The sequence below is a fragment of the Homarus americanus genome, unplaced genomic scaffold (genome assembly GCF_018991925.1).
Source record: "Homarus americanus isolate GMGI-L3 unplaced genomic scaffold, GMGI_Hamer_2.0 scaffold39675, whole genome shotgun sequence".
NCBI classification, from domain to species: Eukaryota; Metazoa; Arthropoda; class Malacostraca; order Decapoda; family Nephropidae; genus Homarus; species Homarus americanus.
The window spans coordinates 12,591,890-12,618,858 of record NW_024736071.1 but is presented as its reverse complement, the minus strand read 5'-3'; the positions used below and the strand labels follow the sequence as shown (position 1 = coordinate 12,618,858).

At 42.1% G+C, this 26,969-nt stretch overlaps 1 protein-coding gene across 1 annotated transcript in view; it reads right to left on the bottom strand.

Moving 5' to 3' along the window:
* Nucleotides 1-204: 204 nt before the first annotated feature.
* The window catches only part of LOC121871708 (autotransporter adhesin BpaC-like), an 89,407-nt gene continuing 62,642 nt past the window's right edge, over nucleotides 205-26,969 (bottom strand). The window contains exon 5 of the mRNA XM_042374120.1: nucleotides 205-658. Within this exon, the coding sequence (XP_042230054.1) occupies nucleotides 205-658 (454 nt within the window). The remainder of the gene's footprint in view (nucleotides 659-26,969) is intronic.

Genomic DNA, 26,969 nt, shown 5'->3' with positions numbered 1-26,969 from the left:
TGAGTTTTAGGGCTGCCTACTGTTGATTAATATTGTTGTGGTGGGATGGATAGGTGGGTAGATAGGTAGGTAGGTAGGTAAATAGATGGATAAGTAAGTAAGGTAAACAGGTTGATGGGTAGGTGGGTAGGAAGGTCGGTGGGTAGGCAAGTAGGTAACTTAGGTACGTAGGTAGACAGGAATTAAATGGTATATACAGATAGATCAGTTGGTTGGCTTGGTGGTGGTACTACTACTGCCGTTACTGCTGTTGCTACTGTTGGTGTTGGTACTACTGCCGTTACTGCTGTTGCCACTCCTACTGTTGTTGCTGGTATTACTGCCGTTACTGCTGTTGCCACTGCTACTGTTGTTGCTGGTATTACTGCCGTTACTGCTGTTGCTACTGTTGATGCTGGTATTACTGCCGTTACTGCTGTTGCTGCTGGTACTACTGCCGTTACTGCTGTTGCTGCTGGTACTACTGCCGTTACTGCTGTTGCTGCTGGTACTACTGCTGTTATTTCTGTTGCTATTGTTGGTGCTGGTACTGCTGCCATTACTGCTGCTGGTACTGTTGCTGCTGGTACTACGGCCGTTACTGCTGTTGCTACTGGTAGTACAGTCGTTACCGATGTTGCTACTGCTATTGTTGTTGCTTTTACTACTGCCGTTACTGCTACTGGTGTTTGGAGAGATAGCTCGCTGTCATTAAACTGTTATTTTTTCGTCGGGGGAGGATGGGCAAAGAGGAGGAGGTAGAGAAGGAAAATAAGACAGGAAGAGAGAAGAAGAAAGGAGGAGTAGAGAAGGAAAAGAGGAGGGACAAAGAGAAACCAGAAAGGAGATATAGATAAAAGTTAGGAGAGAGAGAGAGACCGACCGACCGACCGACCGGTACTCCTTTACAGGTAGTGCCGTTCAGTGATGACACATGAAGTGTTTGTGTAAAAGATTGAACAATTGACAGACAGAGAGGTTTCAGATGAGCTGTTTGCCCTGACCTCTTTTATAACACGGTGTTCTTTACATACACTGCCATACCTTGATGATAGTCTGGTCCGGAAACTGACAGAGACTTTATTACGATAAGGTGTGAGAAATAGATTGGTTTGGGTCTAATTTTTGCTATTTTATCTATTTATTTTGTATCTGTTTTTCAACCATTTCAAAGAAGCTTATTACGTTTGTCATTTGCTTTAGTGTACTGTATTGAATAGAACTTTAAATGTATGTGTAAATATACAGTAGTTGTTCCAGTGGTTCATTTGTTACAGGAAGTAAATAAATTAATGTGAGAGAGAGAGAGAGATCGTACACAATAAAACAGACCTTCATTTCATGTGACTCCATTTCGCCTTTTTCTCCCCCTCCCTCAGCTGTCTCTCCCCCAAGCTTGTCCTAAACCCTTCAGCAGGACCGGTAACCCCTGACAGGTGGGTCACACATCCACCTGGCTCTCTCATGTACAGCTTAACCTAACCTAACCTTGAGGTTTGATTAGGTTAGGGCTGGTTTGGTTTGGTTTGGTTAGGTTAGTTCAGTTCAGGTAAGATTACCGTTAAGGTTAGAGCTAAGGTTAGTTCAGGATAGGTTAGATTAGGCTAGTTCAGGTAGGTTAAGATTAAGTTAAGTTAGGTTAATAAAATTATATAATCTGTGGGCCTAATCTTCAGGTGATCCCGATTTTGTTGACCAAGATAATTTAATATCAATAATAACAACAACAAGCACCTTAAGAACTTCTGTGTATAATATAAACCTTTAAAGTCCTGAACATTATTTTGATTTAGAGAGAAACTTGGTGAGAGGTGGAAATCGTACGGAATATCTGTTACCACTTTCTCCAATATTACTTACCATAATAAACCCGTGGCAATATTTCCCATGAACTTTATATTTATCTTAAAGTATTTAGTCTCATAGATTTCTACTTTATGGCTAAAAACTACGCGTCAAGACTTACTTTGGTCAATACTTTGGAGGCTCATTAGGGAGGTGGTGTGCAACACTCCCCTCTCCCTGCTCCCTCACTGTCCCCCCCACCCTGTCCCCCCACCACACTGTCCCCCCACCACTGTCCCCCCCACCACACTGTCCCCCCACCACTGTCCCCCTCCTACACTGTCCCCTCACCCTGTCCCCTCCACCACCACTGTCCCCCCCCACCACACTGTCCCCTCCACCACACTGTCCCCCTCCACCACACCTCCCCCACCACTGTCCCCCCCACCACCTGTCCCCACCCTGTCCCCCTGTCCCCCCCCCACACACTGTCCCCACCCCACCTGTCCCCCCACCCACCACATCCCCCCCACCCACCACACTGTCCCACCAGTGTTGGCTACAGGCAGAGTGGAGTCAAGCTTTCCGTAAAATTAGATTTTTTGGGGTGAGATGAAGTCCCTTATGTTAATTCAATACTTCAGAGAAAAAACTTTTAATGTTTGTAAATTTTTAAGTGATTGGGGTTAGGTTAGGTTAGGTTAGGTTAGGTTATTTTAATCAAGAGAAGAACTATGTTAAGGGACAGTTTAGGATAAGTTAAAAGATAGATTATATTTATTTTAATAGATATTTAGGATAGTTTAGATTAGAGGCGAGGGATGGTACAGGATACATAGGCTAGAGGAGGGTTGTAGTGAAAGATAGGTTAGGATAAGATAGGCCAGATAATGATGGTGAAGGGGTAAGTTAGGATATATGAGAGTGATGGTGAAGAATAAAGATACGTTAGGATAAATACAAATGATGGTGAAAGATATATTGGGATTAGATAGAATAAAAAAATAATGGTAAAGAATATGTTAGGTTAGTCGAGAATCATGCGAAAGGATATTAACTATGATATGTAAGGATAGTCGAGAGTAAAAATCCCATAAGCTTACAGGCAAAGGGAGAGCGTCCACAGCTATTCCACGAACCAGTTGTTTTAGAATTCGCTTTTATGCTAATACCCCTGGAAGCCCTGCACTCGAATTTTGCGTAGGCGCCTTTTATTTCTGGGTACGCCGGGATGGTTGCCGTGCGTATGATAAGACTGGGAATACTGTATGGATGAAGAGACATAGTGAGGAGGAGGAGGTTTTGAGAGGTCTTAGGTGGTCTTGAGAGGTCTTAGGTGGTCTTGAGAGGTCTTAGAAGGTCTTGAGAGGTCTTAAGGAGGAATTGCGGAGGTATTGAGAGACGTTGGGGCGTCTTAGGAGATTTGGAGAGGCCTTAGGAGGTGTTGGGATGTCTTAGAAGGTTTTGGGAGGTCGTAGGGTATCTTGGGAAGTCTTATGAGATCTTAGGAGGTTTGGAGAGGTTTGGGGTGGTCTTAGGCGGTCTTAGAAGGTCTTGGGAAGTGTTAGGAGGACTTGGGAAGATATAGGAGGTTTTGAGAGGTCTTAGGAGAACTTGGGAGGTTTTAGGATGCCTTACGTGGTCATGTGAGGTCGTGTGAGGCTTTACAGAGGTCTTGGGAGGTCTTAAGAGGAAAATATGACCATCAGTGCCTCCCGCCATCTCACCTGACACCAAATTAAAGAAATTATACGATATTGAAACTGTAATAGAAGGAAAAAATAAACGAGTAAATCAGTAAAAGCAAGAATAAATTTGCCGTAACAACAATGAAAACGATAAACGAAATAAACTATAATGTATTAATTAACGCAAATCTAACAGAAGCAGGGCGAAATAAATCAAATAGAGTAAACAAATAAACCGGTTAATAAATCCGCAGCAACAACAGGAAAAAGTCGAACCAAATAAACTGGGAAAATATTGATAAACATAAATCAACTGAGGAAAAATATGTAGATAAAAAAAATCTATCAACAAGTTTCGTAAAAAAAAAAATACCTGACGCGAGGAAACATAAACTACTGGTGATAAATTCGTGTGAAGAGTAAACGGATAAATGATACAGGACCCGATGAATGAAGACAAACTAAACAAAGATGATAATTGTATGTGAAACGGGAACAGATGAAAAATGATAAAGATTTGTGCTTGACCCATAATAAGTATTTTTTGTGAGTGGTGTGGTGAGTGGTGTGGTGAGTGGTTTGCCTAGTGGAGTGGTGTGATGAGGGGTGTGGCTAGGGGCATGGTGTGAGGGGTATGGTTAATGCTGTGACGAGGGGTGTGGTGTGATGAAGGGTGTGGTGAGTGGTTTGCTTGGTGGTGTGATGAAGGGTGTGGCTCGGGGCATGGTGTGAGGGGTATGGTGAGTGCTGTGATAATGGGTTTAGTGTGATGAATGGTGTGGCTCGGGGCATGGTGTGAGGGGTATGGTGAGTGCTGTGATAATGGGTGTAGTGTGGTGAAGGTTGTGATGAGGGGTGGTGAGTGGTGAACACACAGGTACGCCCACCCTATGCATACCTCCTGCTCCCCTGATGCTCACATGAATACTAAACACCAGCTGTGTGTGTGTGTGTGTGTGTGTGTGCTCGTGTGCTCGTGTGTGTTTTCCGAGGTTTCTTGTTTTTGGTTCTTTTTTCTATTTTTTTTCTTTGTGTGTGCAGGAAAATTTTTCTCACCTCTACGTTTTCTTTTCGCTTTTCCTACTTTTTTGTGTTTTATTTCGCGTTTTGTTGTGTTCCAACCTTTCCACAGCCGCCAAAAGAACTGCGAGGGATTTGGAATATATTTTGCATATGTTCTTTCCGGTGTGTCTGTCTCTGTCTGTCTCTCAAATAAATCGAGCCTTTGTGTCACTCTTCCCACCAAATATATACAGGGTGTGGCAAAACTCCACACACACTCATATATCGACGAGATTTTTATATAATCCAGCAGTATAATGCTTGACGTCACATGAGAGGCTGGGCTTACTGACTCCACTGATGGATGAGTTTTGGACGTTGTTTTAATCGAGAGAAAAGTTAAAGTTAACATAGAAAATGATATTAAAATGTATAATATAGGTTAATGGGTTTGTTTTAAAAGATTCTTCAGCCCTAACTCAGTTATTGTTCTATCTGTTTTTCCGTTTTCTGTTATTGTTTAATTTTTATTCTTGTTTCTCAGCAACCACTATCAATTGAAGATCCTCTCTGATAGATTAGTTAGTTTCAGCCGTCGTAAACTCCTTCAGCTTTGTTATTGGTCATTTTCCTCGAGTTGTTATCCTTTTCTCCTCTCCCTTTTTATCCCCTTTGTCTTCTCTCATCTTATTATTTATATATACTCTCACTCTCCCTTCTACATATCCTGACTCATCCTCCTTCACCTCCTTTTCCAGTTTCCCTCCTCCGACTTTTCTCCATCACCGTCTCCTCATATTCGCAGGAAGTTTGCTCACTTGGGTATTGGGAAGTTGCTTGTACCATGCGCCGCCGCCTCCCTCACCTCCACTCATCGGGTCATGCACTGCAGAAGGGGAATATTTATGCCCAGTCCTGACGATGTATGTCTTGGTTACTGCGGTTCACGGATCTTATTATTATTATTATTATTATTATTATTATTATTATTATTATTATTATTATTATTATTATTATTATTATTATTATTATTATTATTATTATTATTCGTCACTCCTAAAATGTTATCAGAATAGCTACAGCGATCCACACTAACAATGACCTTATGATTTGAGTATGTATGAATCTGATTTAATTTGTTTGATTTGATATGAATTTATTATGTGGATTTTGAGTTAATACGTCAACTTGTTCTCCAAATGGACATACTAATTTAAATCACCTCAAGCAGAGGCCACTACTGAAAATTGGCTCCTCTCCTGCGTGGGATGTTTGCAGAAATTGGGGATGGGGGGAATATGTGTGCTTGCCTGTGTGTTCGGTATTATTATTATTATTATTATTATTATTATTATTATTATTATTATTATTATTATTATTATTATTATTATATCTTAAATTTTCTCTTCAATGCTTTCGATGCACTTTCTTTCTCGTGGTTACTTCGTGGTTCATTTCACTAAGTGGTTGACCTCCATAGGTAGATGTATGGTAAGGAACAACACTTCGACTCTGTAGGGCAGGATGTCGTTGTAAGGAAGGGAAATGGTAGTGGGCAGCTCTTATTATAATTGGTAAATCTCAATATATCTCTAAAAAATTATTTACACAAAACCTCTAACACTGGCTGGTAAATTTTAATATATCTGGAATACATTTGCACAAAACCAATGACTAGCGAATTAATTTGAATATTAAGATGATTTTTTTTACACTAGACCTCTAACTCTGTCTTCTAAATCTTAATATTATTCAATTTTTTGCACTAAAAACTAACTAACTTGTAAATCTTAAATTATTCAGATTTTTTGATGCTAAACCACTAAGCCTGGCTTGCAAAAAGCATCTTAACTGCCCACTCCTCCCTCAAATACATTGTTAATTCCAGCCGTGTTTTCCTTCTTCCTCTTTCCCTTCTCTTTCCTCCTCCCTCTTTCTTCTTCTCTCCTCCTCCCTCTTTCTTCCTCTCTCTCTCCATTCCTCCCTTCATTCTCCCTCTATACTGCCTCCCTCTTTCCTGCTCTCTCCTTCATCCTCCCTTTTTCCTTTCCTCTCCTCTCCATCTTCCCTCTTTCCTTTCTCATTCCTCCAACAGAGTTATGATATTCTCCTCCTCTGTGCTCCCTCCCTACAGTATGTCTTCCTCCAAGCGTCGAGTCTATTACTAATTGGTATATGTCTCTCTCTCTCTCTCTCTCTCTCTCTCTCTCTCTCTTATAAACGCTATTGTTTTATCCCTCCCACAAATAATTAAATGACAGCAAAAACAAACACAGCAAGAAAATCAATCAACAGGAACAGAAACAACAATAATTACAGTTCAACATCAACGACGACAAGTATTACAACAACAACCACCAACAACAACAATAAATAAACAAATAAATAACAGCCTAGTAAAGCATAAAACGAAATATGAACAAACACACAAACAATAGGCAGAGGGATGAGGTACAAACAACTACCCCTTGGTCTCTCCACACATACAGTAGACGATATAAACAGATAGACAGATACTATACTTTACTGAACACAGCTTACATTTATTACGTTTGATACACACTTACGTTATAACAAAGACCTAGACAGTAGGCTTGGTCGAGCGCCATCTCCATCCCCGCCGAGTAACCTGACATTATCAGACAAGTGAACGTATTTCTCTGGAACCAGTTTATAAAGTGTGTGTCTTTATAGCGATCGTACGCCACTATCCTCGGGTTAACTTCTTCATACACATTACATCTTGCAGATTTTGCCTGAGAAACTGATAGGCGAACATTTTTCCCAAGCAGTAATTTCATCCATGTTTCTATTTCTTATAAAGTCTCCTGTATTATCCGTTGGGTGTATTAGTGTTGGTTATAACAGTCATTACAAACGATAATGGGTCGTCAGTGAGGACCGCTCTTTTAGACCACATGTGAGAAAAAGAATTGGTTTGAGTTTAACTAAGTGTGGCAGCAAAGGGCACCCTGACTCGGTACAGTACTGTACACCTTATTAGGTGTCGTTCTCCTCACACCTATTAGTTCTTATAATGCCCAGTTCTATGGAAAACTTCAATTAATGAATACTCTTGATATATGAGCACTGTTCAGCTACTAAGTGTTCATTCGAAGCCGATTTCCCCATTGTATTCTGATGTTGGAATGAATACTCCTATCACTATGGTTTTCTTCTTATCGTAAGCAGTATATTAACACATCTTCATCATTCATTAGCGTCAACAATGGCCAATGTTCATATTAATTTCCTTCCCATCTCTTTTTGGTGAGTCTTCGTTCGAATCAAACTGTTCCGTTGTCAGTGTCAATCTGTGTGCTGGTGAGAGGTATGGTGTAGTGACCTGCCGTCCAGGAAGAGTCCTACAGGCTATGCACCCTCTACCGCCAGTGTATCACCAACTTTTGACCGGAATTTTCCATCAGCAGCTGAGGTAGTTAACTCAGTCGTTCAGCGAGCTTCAGAGATTAACTCACCTCGTTGAATCAAGTCTTAACAACAACTCACTGATCGTAAGTTAAATGAACGTGTTAAGGAAACTATCAAACACCAAACTTTGAAAAGGAACTTTGTGAGCGTTCGGGGCGAGGGAGGTGAACTTCTCTTGCCTCTGACGTTTATACACGTTAAGTTCCAGGCCTAATTATACACCTGGTATTAACGTGAATGATATTACTATTGTTGATATTGGTATATTTTAGATCAGTATAATTGATGATAGATTATTTCACATTAGTGTAATTGATATTTAAGCTGTGGATGTTTTCGCGGTTTTCACGTTTTTTCGTTGTCTAGAAACGTACAATGTTAACGACGCGTATAAGTTTTGTTGACACTTTTTATTTTGTTTTGTTCTCGTTCTCTCTAATAGTCCTCTCTTTTCCTTCTCTCCGTCGTCTCCCCTTCTCTCATTTCCGACTTTCTTCACCTCTTTGCTTCCCTCACATTTTTCATTCCCTTCATCCCTCGACTCTCTCCTTCCATTATCCTCCCCCCCTCATCCTCCCTCTCTCAATACTCCCCCACTCTTTCCCTCTCAACACTCTCCTCACTCTCCCTCAACACTCTTCACGCTCTCTCAACACTCTCCTCGCACTCTTCACTCTCTCTCAACACTCTCCTCAACTTGCCTCTCCCTCAACACTCTTCCTCTCCCTCAACACTCTCCTAACCTCTCCTCAACCCTCTCCTCCTTACTCTCCCTCAACACTCTCCTCACACTCCATCGCCTCTCCTCTCCTCCAATACTCTTCTCATTCTCCCTCAATATTCTCCTCATTCTCCCTCAATATTCTCCTCACTCTCCCTCAATATTCTCCTCTCTCTCCCTCCTTCAATACTTTACTCACTCTCCCTTCCTTACCTCTCACTCTCCTCCCTTCCTTTTCTCAAATTTCTCTTTCCTCCTTTCCTTTCCCTCTGCCCTCTCCTTCCCTCTCCCATCTCCCTCTCCTCAATATGATCCTCCCCTACAGGTAACCAATCACATGGAAAGCTTCAATATTCTCGCCACTCAGATGACCACATGAGAGCTTCAGTATACCCATCACCCCAGTAACCATATAGAAGGCTTCCCATTACCCCAGTAACCATATAGAAGGCTTCCCATTACCCCAGTAACCATATAGAAGGCTTCCCATTACAACACAACACCATAATCCCCGCGAACACACACACACACACACACACACACACACACACACACACCCCTCCACCATATTAATACACTAATGGATCCTGACAATACAATATTACAGCTATACAAACCAATTTTCCTCAAGACGCAGAGTTACTATGATTACAAATATGACCCAAGGGAGAGAGAGCCCAAGGAAGATTATCAGCGCCCTGTAACCTAACCTAGCCTAACCTATATATCTCATATTTAGTTTCGTATAATTTTTTTAATGTTCTCAAATCCATTCATGCGTTATGATTGACTAAAATAATGAAAACACCAAAACAATATGAATGAATGCTCTTGCCAACACACAATTCAGTGTTATAAATGTGAATCATAAATTAATAGGAAAGTAGCTGGTTAGATGAACGGAGTATGGTGGTGTAATGCGGGGTAACTAAACACTTCTTTTGAGAGAGAGAGAGAGAGAGAGAGAGAGAGAGAGAGAGAGAGAGAGAGAGAGAGAGAGAGTTGTAATTCATAAGACTTGAGTGTTCATAATAACGCGCCCGCACTTGGTGGTGGTGGAGGAGAGGCCCTTCTACCTCATAGGCTGTCGCAGGCCCTCAGTTTCTCCTAGTCCTTCACAGACTCTCATAAACCTTCATTATCCGTCACTACTCTCCCCCCTCCCCACCCACCACATATCCTCTCCCCTCCCCACCCACCACATATCCTCCCCCTCCCCCACCCTGTATCCTCCCCCCCTCCCCCACCCACCACATATCCTCCCCCCCTCCCCACCCACCACATATCCTACCCCCTCCCCCACCCCACCACATATCCTGCCCCCTCCCCCACCCACCCACACACTATCCTCCCCCTCCCACCACCACATCCTCTCCCCTCCCCCACCTACCACTGCTACTCTCAAACTCCACTACTCTCCATCTTTACTTATTCATTCCATTTTTACTCCTGTTTCACTCCCCACCTTCACTACTTCCTTCTTCCCCATCCTCACTACTCTCTGACTCCACACGTTGATTACTCTCATCCTCCCCTACTCCCCACTTCCACTTCTCTTCACCCCCACTTCAACGCCTCCCGCCCTTCTTTCTCTCACTATATCCCGTCCTCTTCTCTCTTCTTTCCCCATTCTCTCTCACCTCTCTCGTCTCCTACTTGCTCCCCAGCCTTTCCCTTCTTGGTCTCTCACTCACTATCTTTTCTCATATCGCCATCATCTCCCTCACTCCTACACCCCATATCCCCTTCCCCCTTCTCCCCCCTACATCCCTATTCCCTCCCCTTCTCACCTCTATCCCTATTCCCCTCCCCTCATCCTACACCCCCCTGTTCCCTTTCTCTCACCCCCTACATCCCTGTGTTCCCCTCCCCTCTTGCCTACACCCCTTCCATCCTTGTCCCTCTTACCCCTAACAAACTCTTTCCATCTGCTTCCCCTACCTCCCTCTCCCGCGTCTTCCTCGTTTTCTTCACCTTGGCCTGAGGGCCCCAGGGAGCCAGCAGTGTGGGGGTGACAACAGCAGTGGCGGGGAGGACGTGTTTACTCCTTAGCCGGAGGACTGCAGCGGAGAGAGAGGGCATAAATTCAGGCTTTACGACTCATGATGCCCATACAAGGTTTAAACGAAGCCATTTACAATAGGGGAGTTTTTTGTACTAAGGAATATATGTTATTGCTGGGCTGCCAAGTTACCTACAGTACTTGTACTCGTCAAGTTACTTATGTGTGTGATCGCCAATTTACTTTTAGTTATTCTCTAAGTTACTTATGTGTGTTCGCTTAGTTTCCTATTTGTTCGCCAAGTGGCCAGAGGAAGTGGTAACGGAAGAAGAAAAAAGAAGTGATTAAAGAAATGTATAATGTAGAGGAAAATGAAGGAGAATGAAGAGGGAGAATGAAGTAAGAGCAGGACTAGATTTTGTAGATGAAGAAAAAGAGGGAGAAGGATCAAGAAATAGGGAAAGAAAATGAAAGTAGAGGAAGATATAGAGGGAGAAGATGTTGTAGAGGAAGAGGGAGAACTGGATATAGAAGTAGAGGAAGAAGAGGGAGAAGATGATGTAGAAATAGAAGAAAACATAGAATGATAGAGGAAGTAAAGGAATAAAAACAGAGGAAAGGAAAACAAAATGTGATGGTGATGAAATACAGAAAGAAACAAAGAGGATGATGATGAGGAAGATAATAATAAGAAAAAGGGGGAGGAGGTAAAGGAAACGAAGAACAAATAAAGTAAGAAAAGGAAAACAAAGGAAGCAACAGCCGTGACGCCCCACACAACTCTGACAATACACAACAAATGGCTTCCCCCAAAAATCATACAATTGTTTTTTTATTTAGCTTCACAATAAATAAATAAATAAATAAATACAATGGGTATTTTATTTTGCATTAGAGTCTTTAATATATTTATGTAAAACCCCACTAACGAGAAAATTACTTGAACAATTTACAGTATATCAAATGTTTATTGTTATCGTTACAGATACTTACAATCGTGTACTGGTCGTGTTTTGTTTTTTGTGTAATCATTCGGGATGTACAATACATGATAGTATACTGTACAATTGGTGTTTATACGGCATAAGAGGTAATTATTCGCTGTACAATAGGTGTTCATTATACATGGTCATTTATCATGCAAATTGGTACTCATTAATTCAACAAATTCATTCATTTACTCAGCAGGTGTCCGTTCATTAATCATTCACCGTTTAGCACACATACTGTATAAACTTGTTCGTCTTTTCCTGCCGAGTACTACTCGTCAGCCCTCGTCTAGTACCTTCCGTCAGCTCTCGCCCAGTACCTTCCGTCAGCTCTCGCCCAGTACCTTCCGTCAGCTCTCGCATGTAGTATTCGTCAGCTCTCAACCAGTACCTCCCGTATACTTCCCGTCAGCCCTCGCACAGTGCCTCCCGTCAGCTCTCGCCCAGTACCTCCTGTCAGCTATCGCCCAGTACTTCCCGTCAGCCCTCTTGGTACCTCCTGTCAGCCCCTCGCCCAGTACCTCCCGTCAGCCCCTCGCCCAGTACCTCCCGTCAGCCCCTCGCACAGGCTGCTCCTCCAGCCCTCGCCCAGTACCTCCCGTCAGCCCTCGCCCAGTACCTCCCGTCAGCCCTCGCCCAGTACCTCCCGTCAGCCCTCGCCCAGTTCCTGTCTGCACCCAGTTAGTATCCGTCAATGTTTACTCAGTACCGTCAGCCCTTGCTCAGTGGCCGTCAGTGCTTACTCAGTATCCGTCAGCGCTCACCCAGCCTTGGCTCAGTACCCATCAGCCCTAGCACAGTGACCGCCTTTAAGCAGACGCGGCTTTATGTCAACAAATAACTCCGACTCACCATTCACAATGTTTGGATTCGTTGCTTTGCAGTTTCAGCCAATTAGAATTTGTTTTTATAATGGCACGTCATACTCCTGGATATACAGCACAGGTGTTATACGATAAATATATTTGAGTGTATACACAGACTGCCATGAGTTATTGAATATTTATTTCATATATCAAATGTATATTTCAAATATTTATTTTTTTGTTCAATTATAAACTGCACATGTGGCGTAAACAAAGCGAAATGATACCAACAAACCGTTACTCAGTTTTTCGGTCGACCATCGCAGTTGGCACCCGGAAGCTGTGTCCCATCTGTCGCCCTGTTAGTGGCCACCACCACTACTTTTACAATAATAATACGTGTGGTGTATGGGGTGCAGTGGGTGAATGAATACAGCACTCGCATTCTGTCCTTAGGGTCGCTGGTTCGAGCGTACGGTTTATTTGGTTGAGTGCAGTGCCGGCCGCTGCCTCCTTGTGTGCCGCAACAAAAAGGGTTCGTCCACAGTGTGCTATATCCGCACTGCCCCTAGCAGACCCTCAGACTTACGGGACCCATTTTCACTTTCCATATATGAAGGCAAACACAACTTTCCCCACAACACACACGCTGCTGTTAGGTCCACTGAGTGACGCTCTCTCTGTAGTGTATGATATTTGTCCTCATTTGCCGTGAGAGAGATCGGTCGGGTTATTGTATTATTTTTTTTAAGTGTTGAACAAGAGCTCTGTTATAGAAGACATCTTTTATAGTCATATCACGGACGAAGGTAATGATACTGACTTGAGGATAATTAACGAGGAATGAGGATTTGTTTGAAGTGTTCTGCCAAAGTTATCATTCACCAACCCTATACAGTACCTTCTTCATGCTAATAATAATCCCCTTAAGTACAGAACCCCTCATACTCTCCCTATAGTCACTTAAGATAAGAAAAAAAATCCCTTATCCTAACCTAAATACCTCTTAAGGTAAACACCAAATTCCTAATCCAACCCTGAAACCCTTAAAGATAAGAAAGACATTATACCAACTTAGATCACCTTAAATTATGAAAAAATCCTTATCCAACACTTAAAACCCATTAAAGAAAAAAAAATATCCTAACAAAATCCTTTATCCAATCCTTAAAACCCCTTAACGTAAAAAAAAAAAAAAAATAATCCTAACATAAAACCCCTTGAGGTAAGAACAAAACCCCTCATCCAATGCTAAAAACCTCCTTAATCACCTCATCCCAGAGTATGTGGTGAAGCAGTGCTTGTATGTGTGTATTGCATCATAGAGTGAAAGACTCTTGGGAGGGTCTGGATACACTCCTTAACTATCTACCGTATCATTTCGTGGATTGATATCACTTCACTTAAATGTTGTGTGCTCGTTAAGGCAAATTACTGAGCAATAGACGTTGTAAACCTTAACATCTAGAAAAGGTAAATACTGCACATGTATGATCTGTAACGACACAACGTATAATGTATAGTTTAATGTTGTCTTATGACTAAAGAAAGAGTAACCAAATCTGGCGTATGTTAGGTCAGGTTAGGATGGGTTAGGTTAAGTTACGTCAGGTCAAGTCGGGTCTGGTTAGGTTGGATTAGGTTAAATTAGGTCAGGTTAGGTTAGGATGGGTTCGGTAAGGTCTGGTCAGTTCTGGTTAGGTCAGGTCAGGTTGGATTGGGTTAACTTATCTTAGGTTAGGGTGGGTTTGGTTATGAAAGATAATATCTTCAACTATACAGCTAGTAGTCATGAAACACACTTGTATAGGACGCTACGTGATAAAACTTTCCAATCCTTGTTTGTCATGATCACCTAGACTAGAGAGTAAGTACCTCTTGGGTATTAACACTTCATTAATTCTCAAAACGTCAGTATAATTATCATTCCTGAGATACAATATTGAACTCGATTTTGCCAGGGCCTCACAGACTAACCTTCTGGTTTTTGTAGAGTAGATATTTCTGTTATTGAGTGAAGGAACATATTAACATTTGGTATGACTGTCTTGTGGATTCCTTAATGAATTTTTACCTTTTCTACCTTGTCATATGTGAAGTTACCTGTACATATTTTTCTATCTCTTAAACACATCTATTTCTCGTATGCAATTCTTGACAACTTTATCAGACATCTCATATAGAAACGTTCATACAAATTTTAAATTCACTCCTTAATGAAACACTATGTAAAGAAGTTACTTGATTTCACCGTGCAGTAAATATTCTTATCCAATTTGAAGTCTCCGCATCACTAATCACCTCTTATTATGAACACGAGTACAACAACACGCTAATTGTTGCAGCTTGCTCACCCAGAACTCGGTAATAACACCCCAGGTAGAGTCAACACATGGCGAGGCGTGGGAGCTGGCTGCCTGGACCCGCTAGTCATGTTTGTGTAATGTCTTTCCTTAAGCACAAGTTTACACGAAGCTTTAACTACTTTACATTCCCTCCACCCCTCTCCCGCCCCCTCTCTTCCTCGTCCTGCCCCTCTCTTCGCCGCCTCGCCCCTCTCTTCGCCGCCTCGCCCCTCTCTTCGCCGCCTCGCCCCTCTCTTCGCCGCCTCGCCCCTGTTCCTCCTCCTCCTTTCCTTTTGCTTCTCTCTTTCCCACCCTGGCCCTCTCTTCCCCCCGCCTCTGCCCCCTCTCTTCCTCCTCCTTTCTGTTCCTCCCTCCTTCCTCCTTCCCACTCTCTTCCCTCCTCGCCCCCTCTCTTCCCTCCTCGCCCCTCTCTTCCCCTCTCGCCCCTCTCTTCCCCTCTCCTTTTCTGTTTCCGCCTCTCTTTACCTCTCTTTCTTCCCTCCTCGCCCCTCTCTTCCCCTCCTCGCTTCCCTCTCTTCCCTCCTCGCCCCTCTTCTTCACCTCCTCGCCCTTCTCTTCCCTCCTCGCCCCTCTTCCCCTCCTCGCCCCTCTTCCTCTCCTCGCCCTCTCTCTCTCTTCGCCCCTCTTCGCCCCTCCCCGCCCCCTCTTCGCCCCCTCTTCGCCCCCCCTCTTCGCCTCCCGCCCCTCTCCCCACCCCCTCCTCGCCCCCTCTCTTCCCCTCCTCGCCCCTCTCTCTTCCCCTCCTCGCCCCTCCTCCTTCCCCTCCTCGCCCCTCCTCGCCCTCCTCGCCCTCTCTTCCCATCCTCGCCTCTCTTCCTCTCCTCTGCCCCCCTCTCTCTCACTCCTCCTCGCACCTTCCCGACACAACCTTTACTGTCTCCTACCCTCTACTCCAATTTGCAATCTTCTCTCATTTCTACCTCAGCCTTAATCCCCAACCTTCTGTCTCCGTTTCCCTCGCCCATTTATTTCCTTCCTCTGTCACCCTCTTTCCTCTCCTCTTCTTCCTCGATCCTCCTTTCTCTTTTTCCTCCCCCATGCGTGAGAAAATAGTAGGGAGCGGTGAGAAAAGGGGGAAAGAGTGAATGAAAGACGATGAGGAGAGAATTGTTAGAGGGAGAAAGAAGTTAAAAATTAAGAGAGGTTAATGTTGTCAGGGAGAGAAGAAAATGGGTGAGAGAGAGAGAGAGAGAGAGAGAGAGAGAGAGAGAGAGAGAGAGAGAGAGGAGAGAGAGAGAGAGAGAGAGAGAGAGAGAGAGAGAGAGATTACGTTGAATTAGATAGTAAAGCAAACGTTAAATGGGATAGTGATGTTAGGAAAGAATGACAACAGATTTAAGACAGTGATAACATTAGACAGAAAGTGAGGACAGATTGAGAGAGTAAATAACAGATTAGGACAGTGATGACTGGGTCTGGAGAGGGAGAACAGATTTGGGCAATATTTAACAGATTAAGGAGAAAGTGGGAGCAGATTAGAGCAGTAAATAACAGGCCGTGGAGAGAGTAAGAATAGAGTTGGATAGTAAATAATACGTTACGGAAAGAAAAGTACGTTTAGAAGAAAGTAAAGAGGAAGTTGGGAGAGAAAATCTGATAAGGGGTTTAGCTGAGAGAGAGAGAGAGAGAGAGAGAGAGAGAGAGAGAGAGAGAGAGAGAGAGACTGTAAACAAAAAAGAAAGCAAAGCATTATATTATAACATAATAAATTACAAGTCTCCCCAAATTCCACACTCTAGATACAACAGGATCCTGGACTCACAATATACTGCTTTTTAACTTAGCTTGAGGTCTTATTGTGTTATGTCAACATGCCAAGTTTGATTCAATTCTATCTCTAATTGATTGAGTTATCGTGTTTATATATTAAAAAACGGGTTGACCTGGCGGATGCACGGACAAAAAAGCCTGAGTTTCTACTTGGAAGCAGGTGGCGGATACCAAAAAATTGTATATAGTAAACTCTTATGTAAATTAATTGTCATGGCTGCGTAAGGTGGAAAATATTACGATATGTTATCCTTTTTTACACCAGGCAGTTTATACCATAATATATATATATATATATATATATATATATATATATATATATATATATATATATATATATATATATATATATATATATATATATATATATATATTCTTTTTCTTCAAGGATAACGATGGGTGAAGAGAAGGGAGAAGGAACGTTCAGGAGATGGGGTGAAGGGAAGAGGGTAGGGGAAAGGAGAGGGGTGGGGGGAGGCAGAAGGATAGCTGTGTCAAAGGTATTCTCACAGGTTTTAGGCAAAAGTTTTGTCGCCGAGTGTAATGTGGGATTTTGTAGTTGATTCTGAGGTGTGTCATTCATGTCACTTTTAGGGTGTACCTTTCATTTCACTTTTAATGTACAGGTCATTTGTACTGATGTTGAGGGGATCCAACTAAACCTAACCCAACATTATCACCCTGCGTGTCATAACAAAATGTTGTCTCTTAGCAGCCTGCCCCACCCCGCCCCGCCTCCCGCCCCGCCCCGTCCCGCCCCACCCAGCCCCGCCCCACCCAGCCCCATCCCACCCAGCCCCATCCCACTCAAACTGATGGGATTTCATCTTTGATCAGTGTAGCCAGGACCAGCAAGACCCGAAAACTGGGTTGGGTCGTTTTGGGGCTTACGGTTGCAACAGAAACTCATTGGGGAAATGTTTGGTCAATTTTTGGTCTCTCTCTCTCTCTCTCTCTCTCTCTCTCTCTCTCTCTCTCTCTCTCTCTCTCTCTCTCTCTCCTCTCTCTCTCTCTCGTCTCTCTCTCTCTCTCTCTCCCTCTCTCCCTCTCTCTCCCTCTCCTCTCCTCTCCCCTCCCTCCCTCTCCCTCTCCCTCTCCTCTCCTCTCCTCTCCTCTCTCCTCTCTCCCTCTCTCTCTCTCCCCTCTCTCTCTCCTCCTCTCTCTCTCCCTCTCTCTCTCTCTCCTCTCTCTCTCCTCCCTCCTCCCTTCCTCTCTCCTCTCTCTCTCTCTCTCTCTCTCTCTCTCTCTCTCTCTCTCTCTCTCTCCCCTCTCTCTCTCTCTCTCTCTCTCTCTCTCTCTCCTGTTCTCTTCTCCTCCTTCTCTCTCTCTCTCTCTCCTCTCTCTCTCTCTCTCTCTCTCTCTCTCTCTCTCTCTCTCTCTCTCTCTCTCTCTCTCTCTCTCTCTCTCTCTCTCTCTCTCTCTCTCTCCTGTAGCGAGCAGGTGATACAATAGGTGTGGTGTCAGTCGGGCTGCCACACTCCTCAGGTCGCCGCTTTTGTTCGACGTCTTTCAACACCCACACCACCACCTGGATTTTCCTTGAAATTTGGGTTGGGATTTTATTTGAGTTTGTGCTCTTGGGTAACTAGCTGGTCATATGGGTATCAGATTTAATGGCTACCTTACCTAATGGGTTCTTTTCCTAATGGATTTCCTGTTCTGATGGGTTCATGTCTTAATGGGTTTCTTGTCTCAATGGGTTCCTGTCCTAATGGGTCTTGTCCTAATGGGTCCCAATTTTAATGCATATAACCCAATCTTTGTAGCCTTGCTCTCAATCTTTTCTAATCGTCATGGATTGGTTAGGTTAGGTTGGGATGATTTGAGGTATTTAAGCCTTGGCGTCTATTAAACCCTGGGGTCTATTAAACCCTGGCGTTTATTAAACCCTGGCGTCTATTAAACCCTGGCGTCTATTAAACCCTGGCGTCTATTAAACCCTGGCGTCTATTAAACCCTGGCGTCTATTAAACCCTGGCGTCTATTAAACCCTGGGGTCTATTAAGCCTTGGGGCCTATAAAGCCTTGGGGCCTATAAAGCCTTGGGGCCTATTGTCTTTGGTCTATTAAGCCTTGGAGTCTGTTATATCTGGGTCTATTAAGCCTTTGGGTCTGTTAAGCCTTGGGGTGTATTACGTCTTGGGCCTATTAAGCCCTTGGATCTATTGTCATGGGGTCTATTATCTCATGGGGTCTGTTAAGCCTTGGGGTCTATTATGTCTCGGGGTCTATTATGTCTCGGGGTCTATTATGTCTCGGGTTCTATTAAGCTCTGGGTGTCTATTAATGCCTTTCTAACCCTCACCCGACCTTATTTTTCCCAAACTGTAAATTACTGTAAAGAATAAACCACATTTACCAATATGCAAATTAATACCAATTTATCTTTTCTTCACAGGTAAGGAATTTTGGCAGGCTTCTTGGCGTGGACCGTGCGTAAGTTTAAGGCTATGAGCGCATTTCTCCACGACCATCCCTTCCCCCTCAACACCAACCATTAGATAATCCATTAACTCTTCGTCAACCATTATGTAATTCTTGTAGGTCATTTATTAATCCTAAGTCAACCATTGCCTCTTGAAGTCATCCCTACTAATTTCTAAATCAAGAATGTCTCTAAGTCAATCCCATTAGTTATCTTAAGTCAACTAATTAATTTTAGGTCAAGTTTTATCGCTTTAAGTCAACAACCATTGTTTTATTAAGTCAACCATTACTCCTTTATGCCAATTCAGTTAAATTTTAGGTTAACCATTATCGCTTTTATGTCTACCTTTATCGCACAAAGTCAACACCATTAACTCCTAAATCAACCATTATAGCTTACGTCAACCATTAATTCTTGCGTCAACCATTTTCTTTAAAGTCAACCATTACCCCTTAAATCAACCATTAACTTTTAAATATACCATTATTTTTTTTACATTCATTCGGTAATCACTTGAAGTCAGCGCGGTCTGTCTGTCATATCACCCATTATATGTAAACCCATTGCATTGACTTTTATATTGACTGTGTTAAAAGTTTTATCGTTCGACATTTGGGTTACTATTTTATGTTAACCATTAGATTGTCCATTAGATCAACCATTATTTTAACCATTTAGTCAATCATTATAGTAACCATTAGTCAACCATAAGATCAACCATTATATTAACCATTAGTCAACTATAAGATCAACCATTAGATTAACCATTACATCAACCATTAAGACAACCATTATATTAACCATTAAATTAAACAGCTATCATTTACTTTCTAATACAAAGAAAGAAAAAGTTAAAGGTCTTAGGGACATTCACATTTATATTTTATTTGAGAGAAAGTGGAAACTCCAAGGGAAAGTTGTATTTATTGTGTATCTCGGAGAAGTTACACGTCGAAGAGAAAGTTAGGTTTATTGTGTATCCTAGAGAAAGTAGCACCTCGAAGAGAAAGTCGCGTGAATTGTTTATCTCAGAGAAAGTAACAAGTCCAAGGAACATTTAATTTTACAGTTTACTTTAGACTCTTAGGTAATGATTAGCTAATTGTCTAATCTTAGAGAAAGTAGCTAATCATTACTTTTTATTGTATACCTTAGAGGCTTAGAGAAAGTAACTTAATTGCTTCTTACTCTATATCTTAGAGAAAGCATTCATTAATTACTTTTCACACTATACTCAAGAGAAAGTAAAGTAACTACAGATTGCGTTTACAGTATACTCCAGAGAAAGTGAGTACGGGTATTAGATGCTTTACCCGTCATATTTACGTTTTGTGTGTGGTTTATACAAAAATCATAAACCGTGTACAGTATTTATACCACCCGAGAGGCACACGACATTGATTCATACCTACTAAGTGCTTTTGTATTACCACCATTACGTCAAAACATTAAAATCACTTTCCATTTTCACTTTTTCCACAACATCGTGCCAGCAACTTATTGGTTCTGACCTGAGGTGAAGAGTGAGTTTGTTTACCTTCAGCTGTCGGTACGTGCCTGAGTACCTGCCCTAACACCGGCCCCTGTAGCGCCATGATGCTAACCCCTTCCCTCCTGGTACGCCTCTTCTGATATTTTATTTGACTAACGCCAGATGATTTTATTCAGCTCAGGGGATCCCATACACAGCGATACAGTGAGTGAGGGGACCGTTCACTTCCCTCTTCTGTCGTCTAGTGACCGACACCTGTGTACAGTATAGTGACGCTGTGTGTCTCCAATGGCGTAGTGACGGATAAATTAGAAAATGGGTGATATCAAACAGATGCTTACAAACATCATGAAATTCCTGGTGTAAAAATGAAGTATGTTTTCTAGAGCCGAGAGTCTTATCCATGCCCTGTGTTGTAGTGGTGCTCTTATCAGGTTGCTTTCCACCTTCAGTATGACCCCATTGCAGAGGGTTACACTAGTGGCCTCTGTCATTACAGCTTCGTTTCATGTTAATACAAATGTCACCCTGGAGCAGGTCTCCCGCAGTCAGTGAGGCAAGTGGATGCATAATAACTTCCCTCCACTACTGTTCCTGTGTTTGTCTGTCTGCTAACCGAAATTTTTCATCTTAGAATTTATGTTACGTAAGGCCATTCTTCAGACTACAGTACATATATCGGTTTCAGTTGTCGCTCTCAGATCAAACTCACAGTGTGGAGGAGCTTCTTGCTCACTGCTGCCACCATCCTCATTCTCGTAGGCCACTCACCCGCTCTCAGTAATTTCCCAGGGTAGTTCCCTAACATTTGAGCTGTTGTCTTCGTGTTGTAGAGTAAATATGCCACTTGGAATCTATCTTGGATCACATGAAAAGTAGTAGCCATAGCTAATTTAATTTAAGATTAACCTAACCTCCTTTAACCTAACCAACTCTAACCTAGCTTAACCTAACCTAACCAACACTACTCTGATCTAACCTAACTTAACCTAACCAACTCTACTCTGACCTAACCTACACAAATATAAATAACTTAACAACTTAACCTCACCTGCTGTACTCTAACCTAACCTAACCTACTAAACCCCGAGGTAGCGTTAAGTTGTTGAATAGTCACGTTTATATAACACTGGAGGGGGGGGGGAGGGTAGGTAATCTCCATGTTCTGTATTTACCGGAGGAAACATTGGAAATTCTGCCTTTGGTATAATTGTGTCCTTCCGCCGTGACTCGTGTGGTGTTTTTATTTAGTGTTTTTGTTGATAGCTCACACGGGACACATGGCGAAGGCTTATTTACTGAGTCGAGGAAGACAGTGAGTTCAGTTGCTATGGTGAAGGTTACAGGGGTCGTGGGGGGAAGGGTCCGAGATTTTATTAGTGTATGAGAAGAAAAGATATATGGTCGGTGCACTTTTGACGTGGTACATAAGTTAATTATTCTCATTATTATAATTTTTCTTGTTTTTTTCTTCTTGTTCTTCTTATCTATTCTTATTATCATCATCATCAATTTTAATATTTTTTCTGTTATTTTTTAATTGATATCATTACTGATTTAACATCGGATATAAAACAATAAACAAACACCTGGCGGAACACAAAAGGCGGATATGGTGAAGTTATTTAGCACACACACACACACACACACACACACACACACCTACCTTTTAGTTGAGCCCTACGCCCTCTGTGTTTATATCAACCTGTCTTCCCTCAGTATGTGTTTGTAAATCTTTGAACGTACGTGATATTAGTTTAATGTTTCAGGGAATTTGGGATTTATTGCTGTCATTACTATTTTTTGGGGGGAATATCACGGGTGGATTTTGGGGAGTTGAGAAATTACTTGTACAGGAGTGTGTTTTGGATCACATGAAGATTAGGCACCCCCTCCAGTTTATTTTACTTATGATTAACAACCCTACTGCTAACCTGACCTGACCTAGTGTGACGTAACTGAAGCGAACTTAGTGCTAACCTCACTTAACCCCTACCCTTACCCCCCCCCTCCCCAGTTCACTTACATAACTTTATCCGCCTCTGTACGTAACTAGTGCTCTTAACTACCTATCCTTCCCGACAAAATGACTAAAAAACTACTACACATCCCGACAAAGGGACCCAAAAAAACTACGACACATCCCGAAAAAAATTACTCAAATGCTACGACACTTCCCAACAAAACTAAAAAAATACTACACATCCTGATAAAGTGATTAAAAAACTACGACACATCCCGACAAAACGACTCAAAAACTACGACGCATCCCGACAAAACGACTCAAAAACTACGACGCATCCCGACAAAAATGACTCAAAAACTACGACACATCCCAACAAAATGACTAAAAAGATACGACACATCCCGAGAAAATGACACACAAACCACGACACATCCCGAGAAAAATTAAAAAAACTACGACACGTCCTGAGAAAAGGAGACTGCGTAGTTTTGTTTTGTTGGGACTTGGTGGTAGAGAGGAGGAGGGTTTGTGTAGTATTAGTTAGCGAGGTGGTGGTGTCATGGTTACTGAAGCTGCTGCCAGAGTGTATCTGTGTACGTGTGTGTGTGGGGGGGTTAACCTGGCCTTGTTGGCGTACGGGGAAGGCAACAACAACAAATCTGTCTCTCATTCTCGGTTCTAGAAAGGAAATATATGCAATGGGATCTTGGGTAGAACTTACAAAACACACACACACACAGGGTAATTTTTTTATTCGAGAACCCTAAATAATTCCCATACACTAAAAACTATATCAGTTAGGAACCTAATTATTTACGTAAATGCAGTATAGCGTAATGTTACGGGAAGACGTGACATCATCCCGAGAGTTATCAGGTATCACGTGATTGGGTTTGTGTGTTGCGGATTGGGTTTGTGTGTGTTGTGGGTCGGGTTTGTGTGTGTTGTATGTTGTTGTGGGTTTGTGTTGTGTGTTGTTGGGGTTGTGCGTGTTGTGAGCGCCATGGCTTGACTGAGTGAAAACAATTAAACGCGTCTGACGGACAGCATCAACTTGTATTATGGGTCAAAATACAGGGCCATTCCTTTTGGATGAACCTGTACTAAGAAGCAAAACTTTTAATTTTTATTCAATCACGACCGCAACAGCGCCATCGTTCTGCTCACGTAGGAAAGAAAAAAGCGTTTTTGTTTCATGGTATCCTCTCAAAAGAAGCCGCTGGGTACAGTCAGGCCAATAGCTCAGGAATTTTGTACGCTTCAGGCAGTTACATATCGACAACCAATACCAACTTCGTTTATTAAAGCACAGGAAGTTGTTAGTATGGGAGGTAAATGAAAAACTGGAGTACAACGAGAGAAAGAGAGCTCCATGCCACGCAAGCCAATAATAGGTTATGAATAAATTGTTCTCCTTAGTGATTGAGTCATAGGATTGTTCTTGGCTTCACAAAGTGTTTCAGGAATCCCTCTCGTCTCTCACCACGCAATGCTGTTCCTCCGCTCATGTACAGTATTGATCACCACATCGAGGGAGGAAGAGAGAAAGGGGGTACGGAGGGTATTTCATGTCAATCCTTCTCAACGTTCTTTGACAGGATTAGCGTAATTCTCTGTACATATACAATGACCAGAATTACTGTGCACTCAAGTTCCATCTTTTCCAGTTCTATTATACACTTGCTTTATTCACCCTTTCCTCCTTCCTCTATATCTCTCTTCCCTCTATATAAACAGCTATATACCGTAGGACATACAGATGAACTATATCCATTGTTTCCCACATCTATCATATTAAGTCAGTTTCATTGTTTACACTCGCTGTGTTTGTCTCGCTTGAGTCTCTGAGCAGCAAATCATCAACGCTTGAGCGACTAGTCAACATTCAGCCATTGTCAGCGTCTTGAATGTCAAATACGGGGGCTACAATATCTACCTGGGCCTTAATGATATAACAGCCTGCCACCTGTTTGTTTTGTTAATTAGGAAGTTACCTGTAGAGTTGAAGAGGCGCGAGGTTAAATATTTTCCTAAGTCTTCTCCTGTTTGGTATGTTTGGGGTAGTTTAGGGTAGGTAAGGTTAGTGTATATGGTAGGTTAGGTAAGGTTAGTGTGTATGGTAGGCTAGGTGGGGGTTGGTTAGGTTAGGTTAGTTAAGTGTAGGTTAGTGTTGTGTGTTAGTGTACGTTAGAGAACAGTACGTTAGTGTAAGTTTTAGTGTAAAGTAGGTTTGGTTAGGTTAGAGAACAGTAAGTTAGGTTAGTGGAAGTTAGAGAACAGTAAGTTAGGTTAGTGGAAGTTAGAGAACAATAAGTTAGGTTAGTGGAAGTTAGAGAACAGTAAGTTAGGTTAGTGGAAGTTAGAGAACAATAAGTTAGGTTAGTGGAAGTTGTGTCTTTGGATATTAGATGCAAATTATTAATAACACAACTCATCAACACTTCACGCGGTTATCTTACAAGAAAACAGAGACACACACAGCCAACAAACAAACAAAGGCAGACACAGCTAATAGATTGAGAGAAAAACATGAGCAGATACAGCCAACAGACGGAGAGACACAGCCAACAGACAAGCACAGACAAACAAACAAGCAAACAAACACAGCCAATAGGCAGACAAAGACAGACACTGCCAACAGACAAACACAAACAGAAACAGCCAACAGACAAACACAAACAGACACAGCCATCAGACAGACATACGAACAGGTTAATATTAATTAAAAAAACCCACACAAAGTAACCTTTCGTAACACCAGGTAAAGGATGGAGTGTATCACGGCTCGCTACTACACGGCTCCAGATCTCGCTTGAGTCGGCAGCGCCCAGGTAAATGTATTAAGGTGACGCGGCCCATCGCTCCCGGCGTGTAAACAAACGGTGTTGCTGAATAAATTTGCATATCTAGCGAGAAACACTAAACTGCCGGCAAGATAAGCCTATCCCTCATGTAATTACGCAAATTTAGTGAGTTTCAGAATGTTTCAGAGGAATATTCCTTATTGTGTTCAGTTTTACTTGTTCTTTTTAATGTACAGTAGTGTAGAATGTTGGTTCAATTTTGAGGTTTTACAGAGTTGGTTACTGAAAGTTAGGATTATTGTTGATTGAAGAGATGAGGTGTGACTGAAATCACATTGGTGGATTAATTTGTTCATTATTATTATTATTATTATTATTATTATTATTATTATTATTATTATTATTATTATTATTATTATTATTATTATTATTATTATTTTGCTTCACTATTAGATTCCCTCCTCATATGACATCCGTCCAGCAATTTGGTTAACATGACAACATTAAATACCGCTGTTTCACTTAACACGAATACGAACACATTTTGGCACCGCCAGGTAGATAAAAGCCGATTAAATCCTCCCTGTGTTGATTTAGTGAGTGTCCACCAGTGCAGCTTTTAAGTGATGAGTTAGTTACAGTTTGGTCAGTTGGAGGGAATATTTGTCACCAGGTATGGAAGTGATTTGGCTGGTTGAGTTACCTGTTATTGAGAAAAGTTCATCTAAGGTCTTATTGTATTGAGTGTGATGGGTAAAAAGATTGTTAGTGTGTATTTATTTTATTTTTTTAACAATAGTGCGTGAAATTATACAGTGTAGATGGTATACTGTATTGACTTTATATATTATACACTATGCACACTGTACATTATACTCTATGCGCACTATATACTATGTAAAATATGCACTATGCGCTCAATACATTATGCATACTGTAGACGTTACACTACACTATGCATACTTTCGAAATTACACTACTGTACACTATGCCTACTATACACACTTCACTTCATTATGCATACACTACATTATGCACAATTTACACTGCAGACTATACACCATACATGCTACAGTACACTATGTACACTATGCGCTATCCCTATTATACACTAAACACGGATACACTGTGCATGCTATACACTATCACATTACAGTGTAGAATGCACATTTTATACACTATACACTATCTGATGAACGTCCTATGGAATTCTGACTTGTCGTACTTCGTTTGCATAAAAGTTTGTGTACGCTAAAAAATAATCATGAAAACTAAACTTGATGAGCAGTACGATTACATGTCCATTACCTTAGTACACGGGGGATCACCAGCGGCAGGTCGGGGCTTCTACAATGTTGGGAGGTGGGTGGGTGGAGGAGGGAGGGGAGTTGAGAAGGGATTAAGGGAGGTAGTGAGGGAAAGAATGAAGAAAAGAACGAGAGAGGGAGGGAGGGATGGGGCGTGGAGGAGGGAGCGAGCGAGAAAGGGAGGGAGTTAAAGAAAGCGAGGGAGTTGAAGAAAGAGAGCGAGAGAGGGAATGGAGGAAAGAGCAAGAAAGGTAGGGAGGGAGCGAGAGAGGGGGGGATGTGAGAGTGGAGGAGGGAGGGAGAGAGTGGAGGCTAACATGTACCGTATACTGTATAATTATACCACATTTACTCATGGACTGTCACAGTAATTTATTTTAGAATCCCTTGACCTACATTACTTAATCTAGACATTGGATTTAGTCCGTGTAA